The sequence below is a fragment of the Nannospalax galili genome, unplaced genomic scaffold, assembly GCF_000622305.1.
Source record: "Nannospalax galili isolate Female #2095 unplaced genomic scaffold, S.galili_v1.0 scaffold115, whole genome shotgun sequence".
NCBI classification, from domain to species: Eukaryota; Metazoa; Chordata; class Mammalia; order Rodentia; family Spalacidae; genus Nannospalax; species Nannospalax galili.
Genome location: NW_008340588.1, coordinates 6,033,987 through 6,060,694, shown reverse-complemented (window position 1 = coordinate 6,060,694; position 26,708 = coordinate 6,033,987). Strand labels below are relative to the sequence as shown.

Sequence of the window (26,708 nt, the reverse complement as noted above, 5' to 3'; positions counted from 1 at the left end):
ATTTAGTGATGAGGTCTCACTGTGTCAGCCAGACTGGCCTCAGAATTTGAGTGCACCTCCTCTCTCAGTCTCCTGAGTAGCTGACACTGTAAGTGTGGGCCACCATACCGAGCTAGATCTAAAACACACTGAATAATAGTGTTATGATTTCATGACAGTTTATGAACTATATGAAAGACTTATTTGAAATATGTGGCCCCTCATCTCTGTATACATGTGGATTATAAGGTATATGACAAAAATATTTCTCTAGACTGGAACTAGTCGATAATGATCAAACACTTAAGTAGGTATGCATACACTTCCTACTCTTTGTGTCTGGGGAGTTCCTGCTGAGATGGATATTTTCTCAGTAGGTATTGGCAGTACACATATTTGAAGGGTAGGTATGTGTTCTTTTTTATCCTTAAGGTCAGAACCACTGATCTGGAATAGTTTGAGGAAATGAGGTCCTCTAACTGTTGATAAAAATTGCAGGGAAGGTCTTTTAACAAATGTCTAGTTCTGAAACTCTAGTGATATGTGGCTTTGTTCTCAGTCTGTAGATTTTCTTCCTTGTTGCTAATCTTGCTGTTGGCATATAGAGAGCTCTAGTGAGGGTCCTCTGATAGGATTCTAGGACATGTCAAATATTGACTGGACTCATCAGCATATAAGATCTTAGAGGCAAGAAAGACACTAGGGTGAAGAGCAGAGGGCTGTTGCTACAGCTTTTCTAGGCAGTGTCCCGGGATTCATTATGAAGATTTGGAGTCTTTAAAGTTGAATTAGTTCATTTTTAACAAATACTTTCAGTGCCTACCTCTGCAAATCTCAGTGGTTTTTCTTGGAGAACACTGAAATTCTGTCCCCTCTTTGATGGAGGCTTTTTGCTGGAGGGAGCCAGAGGAGGACTGGGATGGACAATGCTTAGGAGGTCATGATGGAGGGAGACCCTTGAGGGTCTGAAGAGCAGGGACAGCCTTGTTTTCATGTTCACGTCCCCTCCTCCATGCTGGGTAGAGTCCTGGAGGATTGCAGTCACTTGAAAAATATTGGCTATAGAAAATGGATTTAAAGTGATCATTGTCTGAATAGGGAAGGGACCATACTTTATTTGGGGTGGGGGTGGGGCTGCAGAGAAGGCATCCTCCTCTGGGAACTGCAGGAAGGGTACAGCAGGATGTTCTCATTAGCCAGCTCTGAAGATGACTCTAATTGCTTTTGCCTTCTAGCTCAAGAATTAGCATAGTAAGCTACACCCTAAAATGTTACTAGTGCAAATGTGACCCATGCTTTGACTGCCTTTAAAAAGTAGATTTTAGGTGACTATTTGCCTTTGTCTTCAAATCACATTTATATATACCAGCCTTAGGGAGAATTGCTGAATCTCAAAAAAATTATCTTAGTGAATCATAGCTAGAGTATAAAATAGAGGCCCATTTCTCTTGAAACTTTCTACTTTGAGCGTTTTTGTTTGCTTCTATCTTTTTGAGACAGGGTCTTTCTGTATATCCCAGCCTGGCCTGGAACTTACTCCTACCTCAACCTCATAAGCGCTCTATTACAGGTATATGCCAGCAAGCTCTAGTCTTTGTGCAAGAATTTAAAACCCAGTGAGTTTTTTGTTTCTGAACATGTGAATGTGTACTTACATATACAAATTTAAATAACATTTCTTTTGATTTATCCTTTATTTGGTCATTTGTAAATAACCAAAATTTATAAACAAACAAACTTTGAAAATAACATATTACTTTCATTGAGTTTTTTCATGAATGGGAGAAAGACAGTGTTAGGTTTCATTTCAGCAACTTATTCTGAACAACACTGTGTGCCAGACACTGTGCCAGGCACTTGAGTAGATGATTGGAGAGAGGCTATAAATAAAAAGGCCTCCAAACTGATGATGCCATATGCTAAGGATATAATGAGGTTTTGGAGGGGTGCAAGCAGAGGCTCTGAGAGTGAGTTAGGTGTTGTATCAGGGAGACAAGCCAGGAAAGGTAACTCTAGCAAAGGCCTTGCTTTTTCTTGCTTTGTAATCTTTGCACACAGGTAAGAAATGATGCTCTATGCAGTCGCTTTGCTGGTTTTGACTTCTCTAGTTACTCATAAAGGAAGTTTTCATTGAGCTTCTTTCTGTAATAGAAACATAAAACATAGATACTGTGCATAGCTAATGCCATGTCTGTCTCCAGAGCACCTCAGGGTTATAAGTCACCTCTCTGCCAGGGCCTTTTGACCCCTGCTCTTCTGTTCTCGTGGGATTGTTGGTAGCTTTCAGTGTTTTCTTTATTCTGAAATTCTTAATGTAGATTTAAGTGTAGTTTCTCACAGGTTGCTGGCCTTTAAGGATAGGATCTTTTATCAGATGCCTTTTCTTGCTGCAGACATGTGGTGGTCAATATTAACTGTCATTATGGATCCAAGTGCTTCATCTCTCAAATGTGTATGTAATCTGGCAGGTGATGTTTCTGGTCATTTAATGGCTACTTATACACATAGGGATATGACTGAAGCTTCTGTGTGGATACTTGAAAGATGTGTATTTGGGTTCTTTTTGGAGCTGTACTATGTGTTGGAGCTGTTCTTTGTGTGGTGGAACCATGCAAACATTTGTGGAATCCCTCTGTGTGAGAGCGCTTTCTGTGTAGCAGTCTTAAATCTTCCATGTTTTAGAGCTCCAGGCATGGCAATTTACTCATAACTGACACAAAGTCCTTAGCCAGGCTCCCAGAGTGGTGGGAAGCCAGGAAGCTCCAGGGGGGGTGTCCTGTTGCTGTTTTGGAATTGCTCCTTCATTGAGGAGGAAAACCACCGAAACCAGTCTGCAAGCAGAGTGGATCCACAGCATTTTGGGTCTGCTCATTCGTTCATGGTGACTTTTGATGTACAGACATTTTAGCACTTAAAAAAAATAAATAAATAAAATATAGCACCCAAATAATGGGCAGAATGGACCTGGCATCTTGCACTTTCCTCACCTTATGGCTGAAGTCCCCATAGAAGGGTCCAGACTCTGGAGTAAGGAAAGGAAGGACATGAGAATCTTGAAAGACATGCCCACATCAGAAGCTGAAGTCACTCTGAGTCTGGAGCCTGGCCATTCTATGATGGGGACTTCTTTCTCCAACTCTGAATCTCGATCCTCTGACCCCTCCCTTTACCTCCAGTTGATTTTCTCTTTAACAGAACATGGGTTTGGCTGTGTCATAAAGGAACTTCCTTCCTATGTAGAAGTATAAAAGGTTTCTGTCTCAAATTTGCATCCTATTTAACTAGATGGATATTAAACCCTGGTTGTGGAGGAGAGAGAGCCTCTGGGCTGCCTTAATCTCCTGTCAGCAAGCTGAGAAATCCTCAGCTTGCTACTGATGCTTCTCTCTGGGCCTGAGCAAAACAGATAAGTTATTGTAGAAATCCTTAGAACCACAGTTTGAGGGGAGGGTAGTGGACAGAACTTATGCTGTCTATGAAGTGGCTACTTATCTGTTCTTCCAAATGTAAGTAGATTTGTGACCCTGAATTTATAACATAAACCCAGAAGTTTAGCCCCAGCTAGCCTTCCAGTCTTTCACTGAACACCTACATTTCAGACACTGTACATCCCTTGCATCCCTGAGGTTTAACAAACAAGCCAAAGCTGGAAGCCAGTAAGCTTTTACTACTACAGCACTCCCTTTCTGTTGAGCTTTTTTTTTTAAAGAATCCAAGGTGTCATCCTTGGGAGTTCTGGTTCTGATGCCAGCTCCATCCAGTGTTTCTATGATAATCGTGGTCAGATCTCTCTGCACCTTCATAGTAGATGGCGCCCTGTGAGGTCTCCCAGCTCAGTGCTGTCTGTTGTGAGTGGCCGTCCTGTGGCCTACCCTACTAGTGTGAAGCTGTGATGTCTCTGTCATTGTGCCCCCTGCAGCTGGCAGTTGCACAGGGCCATCAGAGTTAGAGGATGTGGAGTAGCTTACACTGACTGGAATGCTGGAAACATGAATGGATCACTTTGCCAAACAACCTAAATACTTGGAATGTGGACCTTAGATCAGAATGTGTTTTGTAGTTTAAGAAAGCGAAGGTTGATTAGGAAGGTCTTCTGAGGAATCTCTTCTGGGATAAGTGTTTCCAGGTTTCAGTTGCCTGTGATAGTTGTAGAAACTGTGAAAATAAGTTGTTTTGCAATAAACAAAATTATTTAAGGTTTGGGAACATTTTTGTTGGAAATTTAAATTATATTTTCTTTCAACTGGAAAGATTTTTCTTGTAGATCCAGAATAATTATAAATAAAAGATGATTGTTAGAATTCTTTTGTTGAAAGAGACACTAAAAATACCCTGAGGACTTACTGGATTTGAATTAAAACCCCAGGTGTGTATTTGTTCTTTCCTCTAAGTCAGGTGTGTTTCGGTCTCATTTCTGGATGGGAAATAACCTAATTTCCTCCTAGCCCTCTGCTTCCTCCCAGTCTCTGACCTAGTGTATGGCTTGGAGCTCAGATTTTCCAGCTTTCCATGACGTTCTTCATTCAAAATCACTTTTTTTTTTTTTTCCCCTTTTCCAAACACCCTTAGGAGTTTAGTGTTGTGTCTATTATCTTCTCCCTTTGGGCAGGGGGACCCGAGCATCCTACCTGTTTGAGTTTAGTCTTCTCCAGGCAGATTCTCTTGACCTCTTCCTTAGAGCCCTCACTGTAAATGTTTCATCCATGGTGAACATGGGGGTGGGAGACACCATGCTCTTGTGAATGAACTTGTTCCTGCCTCTGCATACCCTTCCATGTTAGTCTAAGGGATGAATCCAGTAGTAGCACCCAACCACACTTCATTCTTTGTAAGATATGTCCCTTCTATGGTAGCAAAGCCTGATAAAGAACTAGATTTAGCCTCTGCTTTTGAATGAAGAATGCCATGGAAAGCTGGGAAATCTTGCCAAGCCCAGGCAGGATGCTCTGCTGTGGAGGGCTTTCCCCCTGTGGTGTCTTGTTGGTGCCCAGGACATCTCTGGGTCCTGTTTTCTTTGAAGCAGTTGAAGTTTTCTGAAGGAAGTCCTCATCAGTGCCTTGGATTTGCTATTAAATTCCAAAGAGCAGCTTCCAGGCTCTAAAAGCAGATGTTTCCTTGTTGTGGCTTTCAGAGCTTAAACGCAGTCCTTTTCCTTCCTGGGATAGTTTAGTCTCCCTAAACCCATTATCTGCTTCCTAATGTCTGTCTCCTGTACCTGGCTCTGGCAATCTACCTATGAAAAGAGCCACTCACTGGCCCAACCCACTTTCATATCTGCCCTGTAGAAGAACAGGTGTTCATTCTGTTGAGCAGGTTCCAGGCCATTCTGTTGAGACTCAGCAAACTTGAGGTTCTTGCAGGTCTGTATTATGATTTTGATAGTGGGATCCAAAGAATTAGGCTATGACCCTAAGCTTCTTTGTCATAAGAGCATTACAAATAAAATTCCTAAAATCTCAAAAGCATGTGGGTGTGGGGGGGTGCATGCCTTTAATCCCAGCACTTTGGAGGCAGGGGCAGGCAGATCTCTGTGAGATGGAGGCCAACCTAGTCTACATATTGATTTCCAGGCCAACTGGGGCTACAGAGAGACCCAGTCTCAAAACCACCCCAAAACCGGGCTGGAGAGGTGGCTCTTGCAGAGGACCTGGGTTCTATTCCCAGCACCCACATGACAGCTAAAAACTATTTGTAACTCCAGTTCCAGATGATCCAGTGCCCTCCAAGGGTACTGCATGACATGGATGTACCTACCTACATGCAAGCAATACACTCACACACATAAAATAAACATAATAAATAAGAAAACACCAAAAAACAAAAACAACAACAAAAAAGAATTTATTTATTTAATTAGTTACATATTTAGTACTTATTTACCCAGGGTCTTCATGTGTGATAGGCAAGCTCTCTCCCACTGAGTTAATATCCTCAGTTCAAGATGAGTTGTTTTCTGTAACCAGTTGGTGACCTTTTAAGATAGAGAACGTTAAATCGAATGCTGAATTAGAAGAGTTTCTTGTCTAATTATATGGAGTTTTTTTTATCATTCCTTGAAATATCTATAACACATGTGAACTGTTGTGACTTTTCCTCTTAGTGGTTACAGTTGACTGTTAAGATTATTTTTTTTAATTAATTAAGGTTAAGGTTTATTTTTGAGTGGCCATTACAAAATATCAAGGAACCTGATGTACCCTGAGGTTGGTCAGACAGTCTGTGAAACAGGCGGGTGGGGAGGTGTTTTTGGAAAACCAGCAAGGTTGTAAAGGAAGGAGCTTTGAGAGCCTATTTGTCATATCCTGTTCTAAAGCCTGGGTTTGTGCTTTTGTTTGATGCTCTGATCCTGTCATTTCAGAACAGATGTCATCTTAAAGTGATTCATCCCAGTGATAGTTTATCTATTTAGTTGCCAGTAGAACAAGCCATTTCCAGGTCATGCAACTAAGAGGATTGTGGCCACTTATGTTTAGGATATATATAAATGTATATCAACTTAAAAATGAAATGCTGATAAAATATTTTTAGAAATGTGTAGATCATTTTTAAGATAAGCCTGAGCTGTACTGTTCTTTGTACCACGGCTTAGTGTTTTCTGTATATTGGGATGAGAACTTGAAATTTGAGTTTAAATGTAGAAAAAGAAAGTACAATTCCTTTTTATTTTAGAATCAAAATTTATTTTTATTTGCTGTGTATGAGTGTTTTTGCCTTTATGTCTGTAAGTGTGTCATGTGTGTATTGCCTGCAGAGGTCAGAAAAGGGCATTGGATCTCCTAGAACTGGAGTTAACCACCATGTGGGTGCTGAGAACAGAACACAGATCTTCTGTAAGATCAGCCAGTACTCTTAACCCCTGAGCCATCTCTCCAACCTCCATATATATTTTTTAAATTATGTGTTTGTGTATCTGTGCATGGGTATGGGGTATGGCATGTGTTAGTGCAGGTACTTGAAGAGTCCAGAAGAGGGCGCCAGATCCCCTGGAGCTGGAGTTATAGATGGTTGTAAGCTGTCTGACATGTGTGCTGGAAACTGAACTCAGGTCCTCTACAAGAGCAGTACATACTCTTAACTGCTGCTGTGCCATCTCTCCAGTACCCTCTATCTTTTTTTCCTCTTGGCTTTCCGTATCCCCAGCTGGCCTGGAACTTGCTATGTAGCCTAGGCTGGCCTCTGCTTCTCCCTCCTGAGTGCCAGGATTAAAGGCGTGCACCACTATGCCTGGCTCCTCTATCTTTTTTTAACCAGTTGTTTTAAGCATGATTCCTGTAGGTGGTATATATTTGACTCACACTTTTGTATCCATTCTGATTGAAGTATTTTTATTCATTAACATTTAATGATGATTTATATGATGATTTAAATGGCTTAGTTTATTTATTTGAGGCTGGGTTTCATGTAGCTCTAGGCTGCCCTCAAACTCTTTATGTACTGGAGGATGACCTTGAATTTATGATCCTCCTGCCTCTATCTCCAGGATTACAGATGTGTGCTACCATGCATAGTTTATAAGGTGCTGCTGGGTATCTAATGCTGGGCTTCATTCATGTTGGGCAAACACTTCCAACTGAGCTATAGCCCCACCCTCATTTATTTTCTCTTTGGCTTGTTTTTGTTGTTGTTTCCTACATTTGTGTTGGCTTTAAAAAAATTAAAAAGTTTTTAAAATCTTGGTTGTAATGCCTTAGGTTATTATTTTAGTGATTGTTTATGGATTGTAATATGCATCTTTGAGTTTTCAGAATCCACATAGAGTTACTGTTGTAGCATTTTAGAATGTCGTGACTCCTTAGGTCTGAATACCATCCACCTGCCCCAGGCTTGCCCTTTATGTTCTTTTAACATTGGTTCCCTTTACTTCATTGTGTAACGAATTTGCCCATTGTTACTTATTTTGGAAAATGGCTTACTTTTGTTCATCCTTCTCTTGCTCAGAAGCTTGGATTGTTAGGAATGCTCACCAGTGTTGTGGCTATAAGGATATAACTATATCATGTAAATAAGTTAATTCATCAGGCTTATGCAGGATAAAAGTACAAATAACTGGGACAGGCCACCCCAGCACTCAGGAGGCAGAGGCTGGCAGATCTCTGTGAAACGGAGGCCAGCCTGGTCTGCATAGCAAGTTCCAGGCCAGTTGGGACTACGGGGAAACCCTGTCTAAAAAAAAAAAGAAAAAAGTTCAAATAACTGTAAGTACTTACTTAAAACTTATGATGTGATAGAATGACTGTTGGAGACCATTGTAGATGTAAAGGTATCTACAAAGTATTTTACAAAGAAGGTCAATTTAGTGATCCTCTTTGCAAACACAACAACAACAAACCCTTTAGGGTTCTCCTTTTCCTGCTCTGTGTCCTTCTTGTGGGCTGTCTTGGTTCTCAATCTGGCTCAGTAAGAAGTTAGACCTGGTGAAGGATATGAAGATCAGGCACTTTTAAAACACATTTGGGGTGGGGGTAGGAGGGATTCAGTTTAGAAACACTTAGATGTTAGGGCTGAACCAGAGTTAGAAAAGAAAATAAATAGGCAAGATCTTGGTTACAGAAGAGAATTTTGAGACCAGGCTATTTCAAGAGGGCTGAATAGAGAAGGGGAATTTCCTAGTGTGAGTGCAAACGCTCTGTGACTCAGATCACATGGAAGGGAATGCCATTTTGAGAGCTTTTGAAGAGAAACAGGAGGGCAGAATCAGTTATCTGATGTCAGGAGAGTTTTCCGAGACAGATTCTATCCTGTTAAACACTGATTAGTAGAGAGGACCAACTGAAAGCTCTCAGAATGAATTGGCCATATTTTCAGTCCGCCCATTAGGGTAAAGCTGGAGAGGCTGAAACCTGGGCTATGTTGGGAGTGTGTGCTGGGGTAGTGGCGGGGGGTGTTGGAGTAGCACAGGCTTCTTTTCTGCTTTACACTTGTGGTGAAACAAACTTAGTAAGGAAATGGTAGGGTGGAAAGCAGAGGGGAAAAGGAAGCCCTGCCGTTGTCCCTGATGACCATGCAGGCAGAACCACTGTGATTAAGACTTTTGAGTAGAAGTATGATGGAAGAGGAACTTAAATAGCAGCTGGACACTTTGGAACATGCAGCTCCGCATTCCATACTCACAGAAAATAGCAGATGAGCCCCAAACCAAACTTTCAAAACTTAAAAATGGTAGTTGCAGCTGTTCAGAAATGCACAGTGGATGTCCTTGGTGCTGGTCAAAGTTTGGTTCTCGGTGAGCAGCAGCCACGTGGCTGATCTGGAAGTCATGGAAACATCAAGATGTCCTTATTCTAAAGACGCAGCTAGAGGATGGAAGACATGGAGAAATCTCTGCTTTTCATGTGGTGGGGCAGAAACCATGCTTTTCTCCCATGTTATCATCGTTATATCGTAACTAACTGTTCATTCCCGTGTGTGGTAAATGACAATGCTGACGTGGTCACAAAATAATGAGAAGCACATGGGCCATGGCTGCTTTTAACTAAAAACTTCTCTAGAGGTTTATTTAGGTTCCATAATTATAGAGAGATTTGGAGGCCTGGCATGTGGCTTTAGTTTATGGTTATAAATGTTGGCCTTGGGGATGAGTATGGGCCAGTGTTGCCAGGGAGGTAGAGGAGTGCATCCAGGAAAGGGCTTGTGTTCCTTGGGCAACTCCCTTAAGTCATTAAAAAAGAAAGTGGAGATCTGTGTTTATAAGAAGTATGATGACATCATACTGTACTTAAGGTTGGTGTGTCTGCAGAGCAAGTCAACTTTTGAAGGGCTGAAGTACTTTGGTAAATTTTCATGTCATTTGGAAATCAGTGGCTCTCTAGAGTCTTGAAAGAAGAAATACCCATTTTAACCTTTATCTTATGTTAAAGTTATACATTTTATTAGATGAAAGAAGCTCTTAAGTAAAGTACAGTTGGTCCTCTGTATCTATGGAGTCTATCAGTCTTTGATCAAAAATAGCAGGAAAAACATTACATCTGAACTGAACATGTGCAGACTTTTTCCTTGTCACCATTCTGCACACAATGCGGCCTTATTATAGCATCAGCATTGTAGGAAGTGTTGTAAGTCATCTAGAGATGACAAAGTATGCCGGAAGGTTTGCAGATGTTATTTGTAAATACCATACCATTTTATATAAGGAACTTGAGCATCCACTGGATTTGATGGCCAGGGAGAGTGGGGCAGAGGAATGAGAGTAGGCGCTAGAAAAAGTCTTCATAGATTCTGAAGGGTGAATAAATTTCTGTCTGGGCAGACAAGAAAAAAAAAATAAGTGTTTAGCTTAGCTGTTTTGACTTGCAGCGAAATTCTGACAGAATCATTTTGTCACCTTCCCCAGCCTTTTGTGTCTGTGTATACATGCGTCAAATTCTGTTCCTCAGCTTTGAAGTAATTTTCCATTACTTGGAATCTAGTAATGGTATAAATATAAAGGTAAATTCTGTCTTGGGACCACTGAGCAGAATTAAACAATTTTTGAAAAATTTAGTAAATATATGTGTTTTCCTGCATTGTTTGCCAAAGATGATAATGAAAGTGGTAACTCTGAACTACTGTCTGGAAGTTGGCCTAAAGGATGCTTTCCTTCCCTGCATGAAGGTTATGGAAGAAACAAATTTCCACATATTTACCATTCTTCATGGAGCTCATTCTAGTACTGACTGTGCCCCTGTTTAGAGAGAATGCACTTGTTTGTTCATTGATCCATCCATTCATTCACTGGTGCGAATTGCATTTTAGTTTAGGCTTAAATCTGTGTGGATAACACAAAGATTAATTGTATAGAAAACCTCTCTCATACAGGAGCTTATATTATGGATGGGGGTAACAGTATGTGCACATAATCAGTTGTAATACAAAAATGTTCTGACATTTATTCAGGCGCTGATAGTTCCAAAACACCGTTATACACTTTGATCCTCTAAACACACATAATTGGCTACATTGTCCTTTTTGTCCCTAAGAGATGGCTGTTCAGCCAGTGCAGGTGACCTGCTAGAGGTCATATAGATGGTGAATTGCTCATCTGTGGCCCCAGAGTTAATTCTAACACGTGCTTTGCCTCCATATTCTCCTCTGCTCTGTCCTGCTGTGCAGTGCTGTAGAGGGTGCTGCTGGCTTTCATCGAAGGAGGCAGGATGCTAGAGAAAGACAGCTAAGGCTGCTGATCTTCTGTGGACAGTAGACAAGGCTTTCCTTATGCAGGGATGATTAGATGGGCCTTGAGGAGCAGAAAGAGATCAGTGTACATTGTTCAGTAGAATAACCTAGAGCAACCTTTTAGTACCTATACCACTATTTTTTATTATACTTCACCTTTATCTGTCTTTCTTACTTTTTTCATTTATTAAATAAATGCACTTACAAATACAGATCTATAGTCATGTTAATGCTAAGGTTATTAAATAGGACTGGGGCAGCTTACCTCTAGGATCACACAACAGTCCAGGCTGGAGATAATATGGGAGCAAATCCTTAAGAGGACATGGTGACAGGGATGATTGTGGTTCGTAGTGTTTCTGGGTTGTAGCTATGGCCATCTTGAGAAATGGACTGTGTGCTTCTCATCCCATTTCTCAGAATGTTTTTCCTTAAGGAGATCACTTGGAGAGCTACAGTAGATATTAAATCAGAGAATGAATAGAGGGGCAGCTCACCCAGCTCCTTGTACTTTGAAGGTACCCAATAAATACGTTGCCAATATAATGCTTCCATGGGCCTTGTAAAGAAAAAACAATGTCCTTGAGTGGTGTGGGAAGGCCTACCCAGCTGGAATCTCACTGACTAAATTTGAACGCTCCATGAGTCGTAATGTCTCTGCTTCCACCTTGTTCTCTGCCTGCTCCCTTATCACCCTGAAGGTAGCGATGAAGAGCGTGGTCAGTTCTGGCTCTACCATTTCATATTAGCAGTGTGAGTTGGCAAGTTACATTCTTGTTTGTGCCTGTTGCGAAGTGGTAGATGAGTAAGCATAAAAGGTTGTAGACAGTTCTAGCACATGGTGAATGGAACAGTTGGCTTTCATTACTGTCTGGTCTTCCCATTCCCCTGTGTACAGTACTGAGATGTGACTCCTACACCTCTTTTCTTAATTTGGTAACCACCCGCCAAGCTTATCTCCCCTTCTTTTTTCTGCCTTCTGACAATATGGAACTGCTTATAACCCCTCAGGCAAGTCTACCTTCATCATAGTCTAGCCTTTGTTTATCCTTCAAAGCCCATCACCTTGCAGATTCATTCTTTGGAACTAATTTTTCTAGCACTCCCAAGTTTCTTTATTCCAGTCTCTGCCCTACCCAAGTCTGTCTTGCTTTGAAATTCTCTTTTACATCATCACCAGGCTAAGCTATTCCTATTTGATGCTTCTTTTGTGCTTCTGACTAAATTCACAGAAGTGGCTGAATATTATTTTTGTATTCCCAGCATGTTCTTGACACACAGTCAACTCTCAGCAAATACTTGTTAACAAATGAAAAGTAAGAAATTTACAAAAGCATCTTATTGTCCAGATTAATTAGTTAGAGAGGGTAAAATTTACCTTATTAGTATACCTGAGGAGTGATGGGTCAACAGGAGGACTAGCCTGACTGTCTTTTATAGGGGACCTCTGACATCATATGGTAGGGTAAGAAGCTGGGGAACCCAAGACTGGACAAGAAGCGCAGCAAACTCTGTAGTATCTGGTGGACCTTTGGTTCCGTCATGTACTGTGAAGGTCACTGTTCTGTATTTAGCTTCGTGATGGTAACATCGACTATGTGGTATTTGATAGTGTTTTTCTAATGATGGGAAATTTTTCCCCCTTTCTTTATCATATTGAAGCCTCCATGTGTTGATAATGGTTTCTGTATTATGTTGAAACTTCAGCGTCCCAATATTATCCAGTTGTGGGCAGCTGATGTAACATTCTCTCCTTGGTTCTCTGAATTATGTAGATTTTAATAGAAAGAGCCATACATATAGCATGAGGGTTAAATAAAGCTTAGATTTTGAGCATAAGTCAGTGTCATTTGCTTAATAGAGAATGATTGGAAAAAGGTAAATAGCCTGCAGAGGATGGATTTATCGATTTGTGTGTGTGTGTGTGTGTGTGTGTGTGTGTATTTTAAATTAGCAAGGTAAATGTTTACTATTTCGACTGACAGGGCTGTCTATCTCTGGAGTAGATGCAGCCCTGGTCATTGTTGGGTCAGAGTTTTTATAGGGTTACAGAAATATTATTCAAAAGGAAATACAATGTGATGACTTACCTGTTTTCTAAAGCAAATCACAGAGGCCTTTAAAGAACCCAGAGTTGTCTGACGAGTACACACTAGCCAGCTGAATTCTAAGGCTTTTTCCCCCCTCATTTTCTCCTGCAGCTTTGCCCTGTCAGATGAAGCATATAGATCCCTCCGTGATCAAGATAAAGACCAGTGCATTCTCATTACTGGGGAGAGTGGAGCAGGAAAAACAGGTGAGGCCTCAGCAGCCAGGCGTTCACAGGCTGCTGTGCAGGGGCTGTGATTCTCCCAGGTGGTGGTCTGTGGGGAGAATTGGCATCATCGCTCATGTGAAGGGGCCAAAGTGCCTTCAGTGGTTCCAACCAGTGTGGGTCCCAGAGGTGGATTCTGATTTTGATTTCATTTTTGAGACAGGGTCTCCTTGTAGCCTCACCTCAGCTGGCCTAGAACTCACTATGTAGATCAGACTCGGTGCAATCTCACAAGGATCCGCTTGAGTCTGCCTCCTGTGCTGGAATCAAAGGTGTGCACCATCCACCAGGCATTGGATTCTGGTTTTTATTGGCACCATCTGTGGGTCCCTCAGGCTTTGCCTTTCCTTGGTTGTGTGACCTTAGAGAGTTGACTACTTCTTAAGGAGTTGGTAAATTATTCAGGTTTGGGGGAGTTACAACCATACCCTTTCTCTGCTAGAAAGTGAAGGAAGGTACCAGCAATGCTTAATTTCAATCTACAATCTCCTGATGCCTAAAGAACTGTTATGTGTAATTGTTAGATGCCTGGCAACTAACCAGAAAGTCTGTGCTGCTTTTCTTGTGCTTCTAATAAATGGAATTCTCTTGATGTATGGTCTTGAATAAGAGAGTGATTTTACCTCTCGTGTCCAAATACTTGAAAAGATTCAGAAGTACTGCATTCTGCATCCAGATTTGGAAAGAATGAAACTGCAGCAGACATTGGTTTCTTTGATAAAGTGAGTATGTCAGTGCAGGAGGGGGGCAGAGAAGGAGGGATTTTCCAATCTTCCTTGTTTATCTGTGAAATACATCATAGATGAGAATCTCATAATTGGCCATTTTAGTATGCAGAAGTGGAATTTTACGTGTACCTTGCATAGCTATTTAATGGTCAGACTTACACTTTTTTGAGTCCTCATTGATCAAGAAAAGAAAGCTGAATTCTAAGGCTCCCCCCCCCCGACTTATTTCTTCTACTATCACTGCTGTTCAGTTAGCTTCACTAAGTTCATTTTATCCATGCCTTGAAAGCCTTACTATCTGTTTTGATTCAACTTTTCCCTGTAGTCTGACTCCCTCCTCCACTTCCTCTAGGAGTACCCCTTCCCTACAACCTACTGTAGTGAATAGTGAGTGGCTAGGTAAGTGTCCGTTTCCCTTCCCTGAGCCCCTTGGAAACAGTGTACTGTTTCTTTGTTGGGTCGTGTAGGCTTTAGGTGTTGAATGGGCAGAAATGCAAGATAAAAGACTTGGCATGTAAGAATCCCAAGTCACATAAACACAGTGTCGTTCAGTTGGAAGACATGTTAGTTATAGCCGATCTCATGTAAAACCCTCCACATGGGACAGCTAAACTCCTTTTATAGTGATGGAAGGCCCATAGCTTTGTAAGGTGATTTCATGGATTTGTCATACAGATTCAGCTGTCTTTTAAGTTTTTCTTCACTTCAGTTGAATTGAATTCTATTTCTGCCCATTGATTTTTAATTCTCAGTAATTTTACCAAATTATTATTCTTTCTCCTTTTCACGACAGTCATTCAGTTATTTAAAGTCATATCTTATATCTAAAAGTTTTTTTTTTTTTTCTCCCAAAATGCCTCATGTGATAGAGTCATTTATTCATTCATCCAAACTTCTGGGTATCTACTTGGTGAAACATACTGTGCTAGGTACTAGTGATACATTGATGAGCCAAACACCATCCTTGACCTTATGAAGATTGTGGGCCAGTAGGGAGAAAAACAACGGCACTAGACTACATGTGCAATGCATATGTATGCACATATATATAGAAATTGCTTATATAGCCCGAATGTGAAGGAGCATTTCATGGAGATTCTGAGAACATACGACCATTATTCAGCCTTGTTATGGAGTTGGAAAGCATGTCATCCTACTTCCTTCCCTTCTTGTATTTTACAGGCAGATCCATTTTCTCATCCCATCGGGCTGCTCTTCCCTTTCTTTGGGTTCACATGGAGACTCTAGTCCAAACTGCCAGCCATTATCTCCCCTAACAACTGTTGATAGCCACTGTACAGGGTTTCTTGTTCTCTTGTGTACCCCATCCCCCATTTATGGACACTTACCTTTGGCTACTAGATCTCTTTTTTTTTTTTTCACTTATGATTTTTTTGTTTGTTTTGTTTTTTCGAGACAGGATCTCACTATGTAGCCTGGCTGTCCTGGAATGTACTATGTAGACTGATTGGCCTCAAACTCACAGACATCTGCCTGCCTCTGTCTCCATAGTCCTGGAATTCAAGACATGTGATAACTTTAACATGACGGGATCTTGGGGACGTGCTTTCACCCTTCACTTGTCACTTACCAGTTCTTTCACAGGACACAAATTAGTTCTTCGAAGTAACACAGTGTACTGTCTCAGGGTGACCAATGAAAATGGTGGCAAAGGATACAAAACTGTTTAGAATGTTGATGTGTTTATCACCTTAAAACATTTATCATTTTCTTGATAGACTGGCACCATCCTTTGAAATATTCTGGAAAAAAATTCATTTTGTACCCTTTTTTTGTTCAGAATGTAGCATTATCAGGAACCCTCAAAAAAAGATAAAATAAAATTTGTCATTTTTATTTTATATGTATGAGTATATAGCCTGCATGTATGTAAGTGCACCCATGTTGTGCAGTGCCCATGGAGGTCAGAAGAGGACATTGGTTTCTCCTGGAACTGGAGTTATGGATGGTTGTTAGCCACCGTGTGGGTGCTGGAGATTGAACTTGGGTCCTCTGCAAGAACAGCTGGTGCTCTTACTCACGGAGCCATCTCTCCGGCCCCACAGTTATCACTTTTTTAACATAATGAGATGTTTTTATTTTGCATGTTGACTTACTTGTTTATTTGCTTTATTTGTTAGCACAATTCTGAATATTAGAGAAAAGAAGTTGGTGGCAAGGTACGTCCCTTCCCAGCAGGCATTTGTATTCTTGCTGCATTTCATGCCCTTCCTCCTCCCCATCTTGGTTGATTATGTCTGACTGCCCACCTGTTCACTTTTCATAATTTCCTTTTTATTTTTATTTGGAAGAAATTATTTGCTCAATATTATTCATAACTAATGCTACATGGGTTTTTTTTTAGGGTATTCGATTGTAGCAATTTGTTCCTAAGTGAGTCATGAGCAGTGGGTTGTGGTCACTTTGCTTGGTTCTGGCCAGTTCTTCATCTTAGGAGCAGATGCTCTGAAAAACCAGCAGTCTCCTAATTAGCCCTGTCAGTGTAGGACATCCTTCTCAGAACCGTTAGCTCTGCCACTTGTTCCTGGAGCCAGATTCCATCTCCTGGTGGGCTCATGTCTCTTCCTCATTAAAATACTAAGTGGAGGTGGCTGGTGCTGCTTCATTCTGAGGGTTGGCGTTCGTTCACAGCTTCTGAGGGAAAAACAAAGAACAAAACACCCCACTCCATCCTCAGAACTCCAGCAGCTTGGGGCTTGTTCTTCTTTTTGTGAGGATTTCTGTTCAGTAACTATCTTACTGGTTTTCGGTGCTTTGATCACCACTTGGAGTCTTTTTCTTCTTGTGCGCTGTCCTGGATTTATTCCTTCCTCAGGTCCCTTTGCCCACTGTCAGAGACTGGAAGGCAGAGGGTGCTTTACAGGAGTGTCACTCTGTTTGTAGCATACAAGATAGGTGCTGCTCCTGGTGGGAAGGTACCACAGACCCCCAAGAGCAGAGTCTCTCAGACCCTCAGTGGTGAGGTGAAAGGCCTGCCACCAACTGTTGCTAACAGATACTAGTAAAATAAAGTGAAGATGTAGAAAAAGATTGGCCCTAATAGTTTACTTTAGCTCCAACAGACAAAACAAAGTATCAGATCACTGCAATTTTTAAAAGCCTCCTGTCATTCATGGAATGGTTCATGGACAGGCTGTCTTTCAGCAGGACTGGTCCTTGGACCATCTTTTGACATTGTTCAGGATCCCTCAAGCTTTTGTTTTTGAAGTGTTGTACATTAGCCATCATCACCAACCCTGGTAGTGCAGGGAGATGATGCCGTTCCCCAGAGCTGCTACCTTTCAGCCCTGCTCAGCTACACCGTTGGTAGTTGCTGACCTCTTACCCCATCTTTCACTCACAGTTCTCAGTAGCATCTCCTTCTACCCAGTCTCCATAGAGACTTCCAAGTTTGCTGAATTCTTCCTATCTTTTTCTATGTTTGTTTCTTTTCAAAACTAATGGAAGAAAAATGCTTCAAGTTTGTCTATGATTTTAAATAGTCAGTGGACTCTGAAATTGAATAAAGCCTAGAATTTGTATGTTGTTAAAAGCTGCTATTCATGAAGATTATTTATAGAAAAATGAAATGATGGAGGTTAACAATAGAGATTGTAGTGTAGTGGTGTGAGGAATTTGGAGAGGAGAGTTTCATTTTATCTCTGAAAGAGAGATGTCAGATACCATCTTTTTCAGAAGTTTAATGATTTGAATCTTAACCACATGTAGCTACTAAAATTTTTATTATTAAATAAATGAAATGGGGAGAGAGCTGGCCTTTACAGCAGGCCTGGAATGCTCTATGCTCTTTACACAGAGGATTTCTTTTCATTTAGAATCTATACTTAATAGTTTAGATAGAACTACCATGTAGTGTCAGAGGGCTTGTTTTATATGAAGTAATTAATTTAACTAGGTCATAAACCCACCTTGGCAGATGATGATATTATTGGTCTTAAACACTGGAGACACTCTTAAGCTACAGAGTTATATAATATGGGCACTTAGGGAATGGCATGAACTCTTTGAGTGCTTTAGGGTGCTGTTTAATTCATCACTGCTGTGCTAAATAAAAAATTCATCATGCCTCATAAAAGTATTCTAGGCAATGAACTTTAAATTCACTACTGTGAAGTCAGATAATTTGTGGCAAGCTATTCAAGCGTCAGTAGGGGCAGGGAGGCCACACATGAGGGAGCCATCAAATCTGCATTTTTCCAAGGACATGAGAATGAATGTGCCTGAAAAGATGATTCTGACGTAAGAAAACATTCTAAATCATTCGGTTCCTAACTTTATAGTTACATTGGTTTCTAGGAACTCTTCAGCTGTCTGCTAGAACTGTTATGGAGCCTGTCTTGCTCATTAAGACCTTTGGATCTAAACCCCCAAATGAACCCGTTGTAGTTTATGTCTCTGATAGCTCTCCTGCTGGCAGCAACAGTGATACACTGACTTACTACAGCCTAAACATTGATGAATGCTTCAAACCGCCAAAATATCCATGTTGACGCAAAATAACTAAGCAAGCTCAAGGCCACCATGTAGCATACTTCTGTTTTGTCCCCACATGAGAAAGGCCGCTTTTGATACATATATTTTATATGAATTGCCAGAGAATGTGCTGCCCTCTGCAGAAGTAGGTGGCGTACAATTCAGTAGCTAAGGCTGCATTTCTTTCTTTTCAATCATTTTGTTTTTTATGTTTTATTCATTTTGTGTTCTGTGGTGTAGGTGTGCCACAGGGCACTTAGGGGGGTCAGAGGACAACTAGTGGGAGTTGGTTCTCTTCTACCATGTAGGTTCTGGGGATTAAACTCAGGTCAGCAGGTACCCTTTTCCACTGAGCCATCTTGCCAGCTCCAAGGCTGCATTTCTTTGTGCAAAATCCTTGCCTTTTGTTTTCATTGGTATAGTTCCTCATTGCCTGGCTGATCCATTTTGATGTGCTACAGCTGGGTTATAGTTCATTTTGGGGCCTCAGGACTGCTGAAAAGGGTGTTCTAAGTACAAGAATGGTTGTTTCTTTGATCATGTACACAGCCTCATTGGTGTAGGCATTCTTTTACTGTCTCTGTGTAAGGTCCCTAGAAAAATTGGGGTGTCCTAACCAAGGAGATAGGTAGATAAATACACCAATGTGTGTGTTCTTGTCTGTCTGTCTGTCTGTCTGTTTTTCTCTGTGTCCGTGTTTTATGTCTTTGTGTCATCTGTGTCTGTGTATTTGTGTCTATGTTTCTTTCTACATGTAGTCTGACGTATGTAATATGCATGGTATTACATTTATGAATACACGTGCTAACTCCTGGATGAAAATTTATTAGAAGCTCTATGGCAAAAAGATCAAAATAAGTCTTGCTTCTGTTCATAGCTCCCAACCACCCAATACAGTGATTGAGGAATCAAAGTGAAACCTGTTTAGTGGCCATTCACAGGCTTAAATATCTTTTGAAAAGTGTTTAATTACTTTTATTTTATGTGTATGAATGTATTGTCTGCATGCATGTAAGCTCTTGTGTCATGCAGTGCTCTCAGAGGTCAGAAGAGGGTGTTTGATCCCCTGGAGCTGGAGTTAGCTGCCATGTGGGTGCTGAAAACTCAACCTAGGTCCTCTGCAAGAGCAGCCAGTGCGCTTAACCACTGAGACAGGCTTTATTATCTTAAGAGTGAGGATCTCATGCTTCTCTCATTGACATCATAAATGTCTTTAAATACTTATTTTGCCTTTCTCACTCACCTACCACCATTGTAAAATGATATCTCATTAAAAACCATTGCATGTGACTTCATATTAATTTTGATTATGTGGGACATATATTTTTCAAAATCTAATGCAAAGTGCCGAAGAATACAGACTTAAATGGGTTAATTTTTGCCATTATATACTTTGAAGTATCATCCAAAATCCCTTTCCTTATGGAAATTATAATATGCATACTCTGATCGAGAAGTATTTCATTACAAGTCATTTGTCTTAGGGCAGAGTATGTGTTAAACCTTAAGTATTCTACTATTTTCTGTGAGAAGAGATTTTTATTTCGAAGATCTCACATTTTGTCTGACTGCTGACAGAATTTAAGGTTCAAGTTTCATGCAAACATAAATATGAATATCTGTGGATTAGATAAAATGATGCATCAGGAGTTGCTTCTAAGCTGTATGGTGACATTTCATCAATTTTAAGAACCTATATTTTTAGGCTTAACAGTCAACATAATTCAAAAACTAGATTTTGAACTGTGGAGAATGATGTCCAATTCTTGCTTGTCTTTAGCAGTGTATTTTCATGTATTAAGGTTATTACATGAAGATTTGGTTTGTATAAATATATGAATATTTGAATTTAGATTCACATTTATTTGAACTTTAGTACTAAAGAACCAAAAGGAAACAAAACCAAAGCTTCATGTTCTTCTGTTCCCATCATGGAGAAATGTGAAAACAGGCCACGTGGCCATTCATCCTTTTCTCTTTTCTGTCATGTAGTAACTGTCTCAGGTTGAGGGCATGTAGGTGGAGCTCAGAGGACAAGTTCCACCTTGTTACTTTGACATGGGCTCAGTGTTCGTTCTGGCCAAGGTCATCAGGCTTGTACAGCAAGTACCTTTACCCGCTGAATCATTTTATTGACCATCTGGAAAATTTATTCGTAATCCCAGTTTTCAAAAATGAATTATTAAAGTGAGTCCAGTAAAAGAATTCCTGAAGTTAATTAAGAATGTGAACATAGACACGTTTTTAACAACTTTAGAAATAAGTTGTTAAAACAACTTGAGTTATATCCTTGAATGTATTTAAAAACTATTTGAATTACTTAAGTAAGTTTTAAAGTGAGTAAAATGACGGAATTTTTAAATGAATCTATCTTTACATGCCAGTAGGTATTAGGGGTTTATATGCAACTTAACAGTTAGGGGTTTATATGCAGCTTAACAGTTAGGTGATATAAGCCCAACCCAAATCTCAAGAGATGTATACTCCTGGCACCATATTCTCACATATTTGACTCTAAGAACTTGATCCTGTTTCTTTTGGGCCATTAAGGGTCTCTGAGAGGCCAAATCAGGTCTAGTGCCACCGATGGGTCCTGGTTCCTTTCTCCTTCTTCTCTACGAAGACAATTTGTCCCCCTAGTTCATCCTGGCCTGGACCATAGCAGGATTTCCCAAGGAGTCACTGTGGCTATAAGTATGAAGTTTAAATCTTGACCAAAGAAATCTCCATAGTTACCAGAAAAAAGCAGCCTGGGCCTTTTATGTTTCATGTCAATTTACTAACAGAAAACTTACCCTTTTTATCTAAAGTGTGTTCTGTTTACGATAATAATTTTGCCTATAAAGTCAGTTTGCTAGTTTTGTTAAAAAGTAGAAAAATAGACCATAAATTTATGTCAAAAATTGATGTCCCTATTATATGTGAGTGTAGTGGGGATGGGGAGCAGTGACTGATGTTGTGAAGGCGGAGAAATGAGGAGGAAGGCCTAGCAGGTGAATTGTATTGAGAGACTGACCACAGATTTGGCATGCAGCTATCATTTCTATAGAGTCTATGAAGAGCCTAAGACCTAGCAGCACAGGATGTCAGCAGCCAGCAGGTCTAGAAAGGAGAGTTCCACTCAGATAGGTGGGCAGAGGAAACGTGGCACAAAGAACTCAAGGGAAATATAATATGCACACTCGGTGTACGTAAGGCAGGTAGCCTGAACTGAACACCAGGACCACGTTCATACAACTTGCCAGAAACACAGTGAATTCCCAAGAATAATGGAGTATGTAGCTTAAGGACTTTATAAACAAAAGGTGTGCCATGTGAACTTGCAAAGATGAAAAGGTTACCAGAGAATATATGTGGATCCCTTTTCACTATCCAGAAAGCAAACTGGATAGAGATTTAACGCTAGTCAACTGAAAGAGTACCCAACCTCTGGCTTTGATTCCCAGGGCTCCCTGAGTTCATTTTCTTTAATTATGTTGTATTTGCTAGTGTTCCAAAAGGAGTCATCTTAGGACTTGAGAACGTTTGGACCTGCATAGTCTGTTGGAGTTTCTCACATCCTGTTAGTTGTTGCGCCCAGGTTGTTCAGAAATCCACATGCACATGATGGACAGTGCACCCAAAGTGGTTTTTGGGTTGTCCATCCATTGTTTCCTCTGTGGGGAGATGGAATTGGAATGTAGGATTTCCCACAAGCAGCAGCCATGCCAGGGTGGCCTCATTATACCTATTTGCAATCTAATTTCCACCTGCCTGGGAAGAGCCTCCTGGCCACAGACAGTGGCACTAGAATAAAGATTTGAGACTTACCTTGACTGGCCAAACCAACTTGTTGGTTTTATTCTGCTGACATTTAGTAGTTGAGCATTTCCCAGATGCCGATCATGGACCATTAGAACTGGACAGAGGAACGGAAAACAGATTCCATGGCAAATAAACTTTTGGGAATTGCAGCATTCTTGATCCACTCCTTTTTGGAGTTCTGCAATGTCCAGGAACATAAGGCTCCAAATAGCCCATTGATAAGGACCCTTGCTTTATTGTACCCCACTCACAATGGACCCAAATCCATTGGCCTTGGATCTCCTTTAACACCTACTGACATTCCTTAGAATTCAGTATTAAAGAGATCCAGTTCTAGGCAGATGCTGAGAGGGGTCATTGACTGACACGATGGATAAAACAAACAGAAACAGATTTGTCCCTGTTCCTAGCTGAGCTAAGAATTTTTTACATTTGCTCTGTGTGGCCTGGTTCTTTATCAGCTTGCTTTTCAGGCTTATTTGAAAAGTCTTTGAAGGATTGGTCAAATCCCTCATTAGCTGCTTAGTTTTAGAACTGAATTGTAATCAATCTGGTCTAATTGTGAAGAAACCAATGTGATATAGAAACTATTTTGAGGGAAAGCAGTTCTTTTAAACTTTAGGAATACATTTGGCAAAGACACTCAGCTGACCAAGCTATTTTTGGCTTGAATCATCTGTAAAGAATATAGCTGTTGTATATACTTGATTGCTTTAAGAGTATGATTCTCCTGAGAGGTTGTTGGCTGTGTTACTTAGCAGTCTTTTTAACAGCTCAGAGATAACTGTCGAATGGCAATCTCTTATTATATCTGAATCATGATATGCCATTGATTTGAAACAGCACAGTGAAACAATTTCTAAAACATTTCCTCTCAAGAATAAAAGCATTTAGGTCTTGGAGAGATGGCTCAGCATTTAAGAGCACTGGCTGTTCTTGCAGAAGACTCAGGTTCAAATCCTAGCACCCACATGGAGAGGTAACAACTGTAACTCCAGTTCCAGGGGATCCAACACCCTCTTCTGTCCTCCGTGGGCACTGCATTGCATAGGTGCACTTACATACATGTAGGCATAACACACTCATGCACATAAAAATAAATTTTAAAAAAATTAAAAAAGAATAAAGGCATTTGAAAACACTGCTGGAGAATCTTCTATTCCAGTAATATTTTTAAGTTTCTCTATAATTGAGTAGCATGGCTTGTTTTCATCCACAGAGGCCAGCAAGCTTGTTATGTCCTATGTTGCAGCAGTGTGTGGAAAAGGAGCAGAAGTTAATCAAGTCAAGGAACAGCTTCTACAGTCCAACCCTGTCCTGGAAGGTAAGATTTTGTGTGTGTGTGTGTGTGTGTGTGTGTGTGTGTGTGTGTGTGTTAGGTCATTGTAATTCAAATATTAGATTCTATCTTCTGGGCATTTCAAGTACCTGGCCTGAGGAAGGCAAGAAGAAGTGATTCTAGCCAAAAACAGTTGAACAAATAAGCTGCATCTTAGGAATACTTGGCTTCAAGTACTTGAAGGAGGGGATAACTTACTCCTGGAGAAAGAACTTTCCCACTTAAAATAATTTTTCCCTAGCCAGACCTGGTGGTACATGCCTTTAATCCCAGCACTCAGGAGGCAGAGGCAGGCAGATCTCTCTGAGTTCAAGGTCAGCCTAGTCTACATAATGAGTTCTAGGCCAGCTGGGGCTAAAGAACCAAACAAACAAACAAACAAAAAAAAAAACATTTTTCCCTGCTCAATTTTTCACTTGAATTACTTCAATTTTGCCTTTTAAAAATCAACTGATATTTGCAGTTGATGGTGCAGTGCTGTTTTATCAGTCCTCATAAGTCCTGTGGCTGGTTATTTCTGCTGTCAGGGAATTGAGGGCTATAGAAAGCCTAATCCTGGGTATAGGTACAGCTCCAAGCTCTGTTGCTAGCTCCAGGGTTGCTAGCTCACATTCTTTGGAAGCTAGATCCAAGATCACAATCTTGGCAAGGTGGGTTTGATTCGGAGGCCTTCTGTCATCTAGTAGGTGACTGACACCATGGTGTGTGCTCATATGAATGAGAGAACAAGAATTAGCTCCGTGGTGTCCTTTGTTATAAGGCACTAATGTCACCATGAGAGCTCTACTTTTATAGCCCCTTGCCTGGCCCTGATTACCTCCTAAAGGTCTTGCCTCTCAGTTCTTTCATATCACATTGAGGCTTAGAACTTCAGTCTATGAATGGGAATTCGGAGGCAAAAACTTTTGACCAGTAGCACCACCGGAGAAGGAATCTAGGGATGAGTCCTCTTCATTGCATGGAACATGGCATCTCCCTTTGGCATAAACCATCCTTCATTAAAACATGGAAGTTGTCATATAGCTGTTGGGGCTACAGCAGGGTTTCTTAACCTTGGCACTATTGGACTACATGTGTCTTTGTTGTGAAGGCCTGTCCTCTACACCATAGGCTGGCCTATCCTGTGTGTCTGTGGCCTTCACTTGCCAGGGTCCATGTGCCGCCTCTTCCTAGTTATCAGGACCCAAAATGTCTCCATTTATTGCCCTGAAGAGTCACAATCACACTTTGTTAGAATTTGGGTAAAGGAATAGTTTGGCTCAACCTTGGAAGGAGGAGATTGAACATGGACCAAAGGAAAGCTGTTCTGGGGTAGGTGGGCATCCTCCTGCCTTGTTGTCCTTTATACTCACCTCAGCTCCTCCTTCCCTTTTGGAAATGTTCCTGAACCCTGAGCGTACGTTCTGCCCCTGAAACATACTTCCATTCCTCAGAGGAGACACCATGCTTACTGTCCCTGGGTAGGAAGACAGGAGACATGAAGCCCAAATAAGCTATGACAGTTTCCCTCTTTCCCTCTTCGGTGCCTTAGTTAGTAATGAGTCTATAAAAAGTAGCATTTTATGGTTCCAAGATTTTGGATGTTCTGCTTCCTGCAGCTTCCTTTTAGCGTGCTCTGCATGTGCTGTGTTTCTGTACATGCTTATTTTAAGAATGCTGTGATCTAAAGCAGCAGTGCTGTGGAATGCTGTCGTTTGCATCTGTGACTAGAATCTGTCTTTTTATTTGGTGGTATTTGAAATTAGACTGCAGTGCAGGAAATGGAAGAAATGTCCACTGTGGGCATGTATTATCTTTTATGGGAATGCTTTGCTTTTTAACTGGAGCTGCTACTGTAAATGAACATTTAGAACAATGAACTTAAAAAAAACAATCGCGGAATGTGTCTCGAGTGTTCTATAATGGAACACTTGTTTTTTATTCTGAGGCTTGCAGTAAAAGACTTTAGTGTTTAGGGCTATGTTTAGTAATGTGCAACTCAGATTTGTTTGATGAAAAGATGGTTTATGGCTTCCAAGTGGTACTCTGAATCGTGTTCTTCTACAGCAATTCCTTCATTTGCCCCTGACCTTCAAGCCACAATGGATTGTTCTTTATGTGCCAGGATCTTGAGCTAGGCTTTGGGCCTCACTAATTAGGTACCTCACAGGGCTACATGTCATACCTGCCTCAAAAGAATAGCCCATGAAAGCATGAGAAATGTCAGAGTTTAGTGGTGACCAGGTATCTACCATCATCAAAGTTGCATTCATGGAAGCCTTTTGGCTGGCAGCAGACATGTGGTAAGGACAGGATCCTTCTCAGCAGGCTTCCTTTTTTGAGTATTTCCAGCATGCAGGATACAGTATGTTACTTCTATCTTCCTTTGAAGTGAAAATTTGGTGTCAGGGACTAACCAAATCCTACTTGGCCTGAGCATCTCTAACACAAGGAACCATCTCTGTTAGCTTTGTAAATTTTGTATTCATCTATCCTATAAAAAAACATAAAACAAGGCTGGCAAGCTGGCACAGTGTTTAAAGGTGCTTGCTACTAGGACTGATGATCTGAATTCAAGCCCCAGGATTCACATGGTAGAGGGGGAGAACGAATTCGAAGTTATCTTTGACTCTCACAAGTACATGTAGCACATACATTCCCCCCATAAGTGAGTGAGTGAGTGAGTGACTGAATGAATGAATGAATGAATGAATAGAGAAAAGTAAAAAATATTTAAAATATAGACATTAAACAGCTGCCTAATGTGAAATATCACTCATTAGGTTTGGCTGCTGAAGAGCCAACATTGGCTTCTACCTGAACAAAACTCTCCCTTTCCTTGATAGTTAACCAGATTCCAGTGGAAGGACCCAAACTAAAGGACATTTGGGAACACAAATTGGGCTCTATAGGATATATA

At 40.8% G+C, this 26,708-nt stretch overlaps 1 protein-coding gene across 6 annotated transcripts in view; it reads left to right on the top strand.

Annotated features, from left to right (window-relative positions):
- Positions 1-26,708, top strand: part of Myo1b (myosin IB) — a 181,346-nt gene that overhangs the window by 73,528 nt on the left and 81,110 nt on the right. For all 6 annotated transcript variants that reach the window (XM_029564750.1, XM_029564746.1, XM_029564749.1 and 3 more), the window contains exons 4-5: positions 13,332-13,426; positions 23,690-23,794. In XM_029564750.1, coding sequence (XP_029420610.1) covers positions 13,332-13,426; positions 23,690-23,794 — 200 coding nt within the window. The remainder of the gene's footprint in view (positions 1-13,331; positions 13,427-23,689; positions 23,795-26,708) is intronic.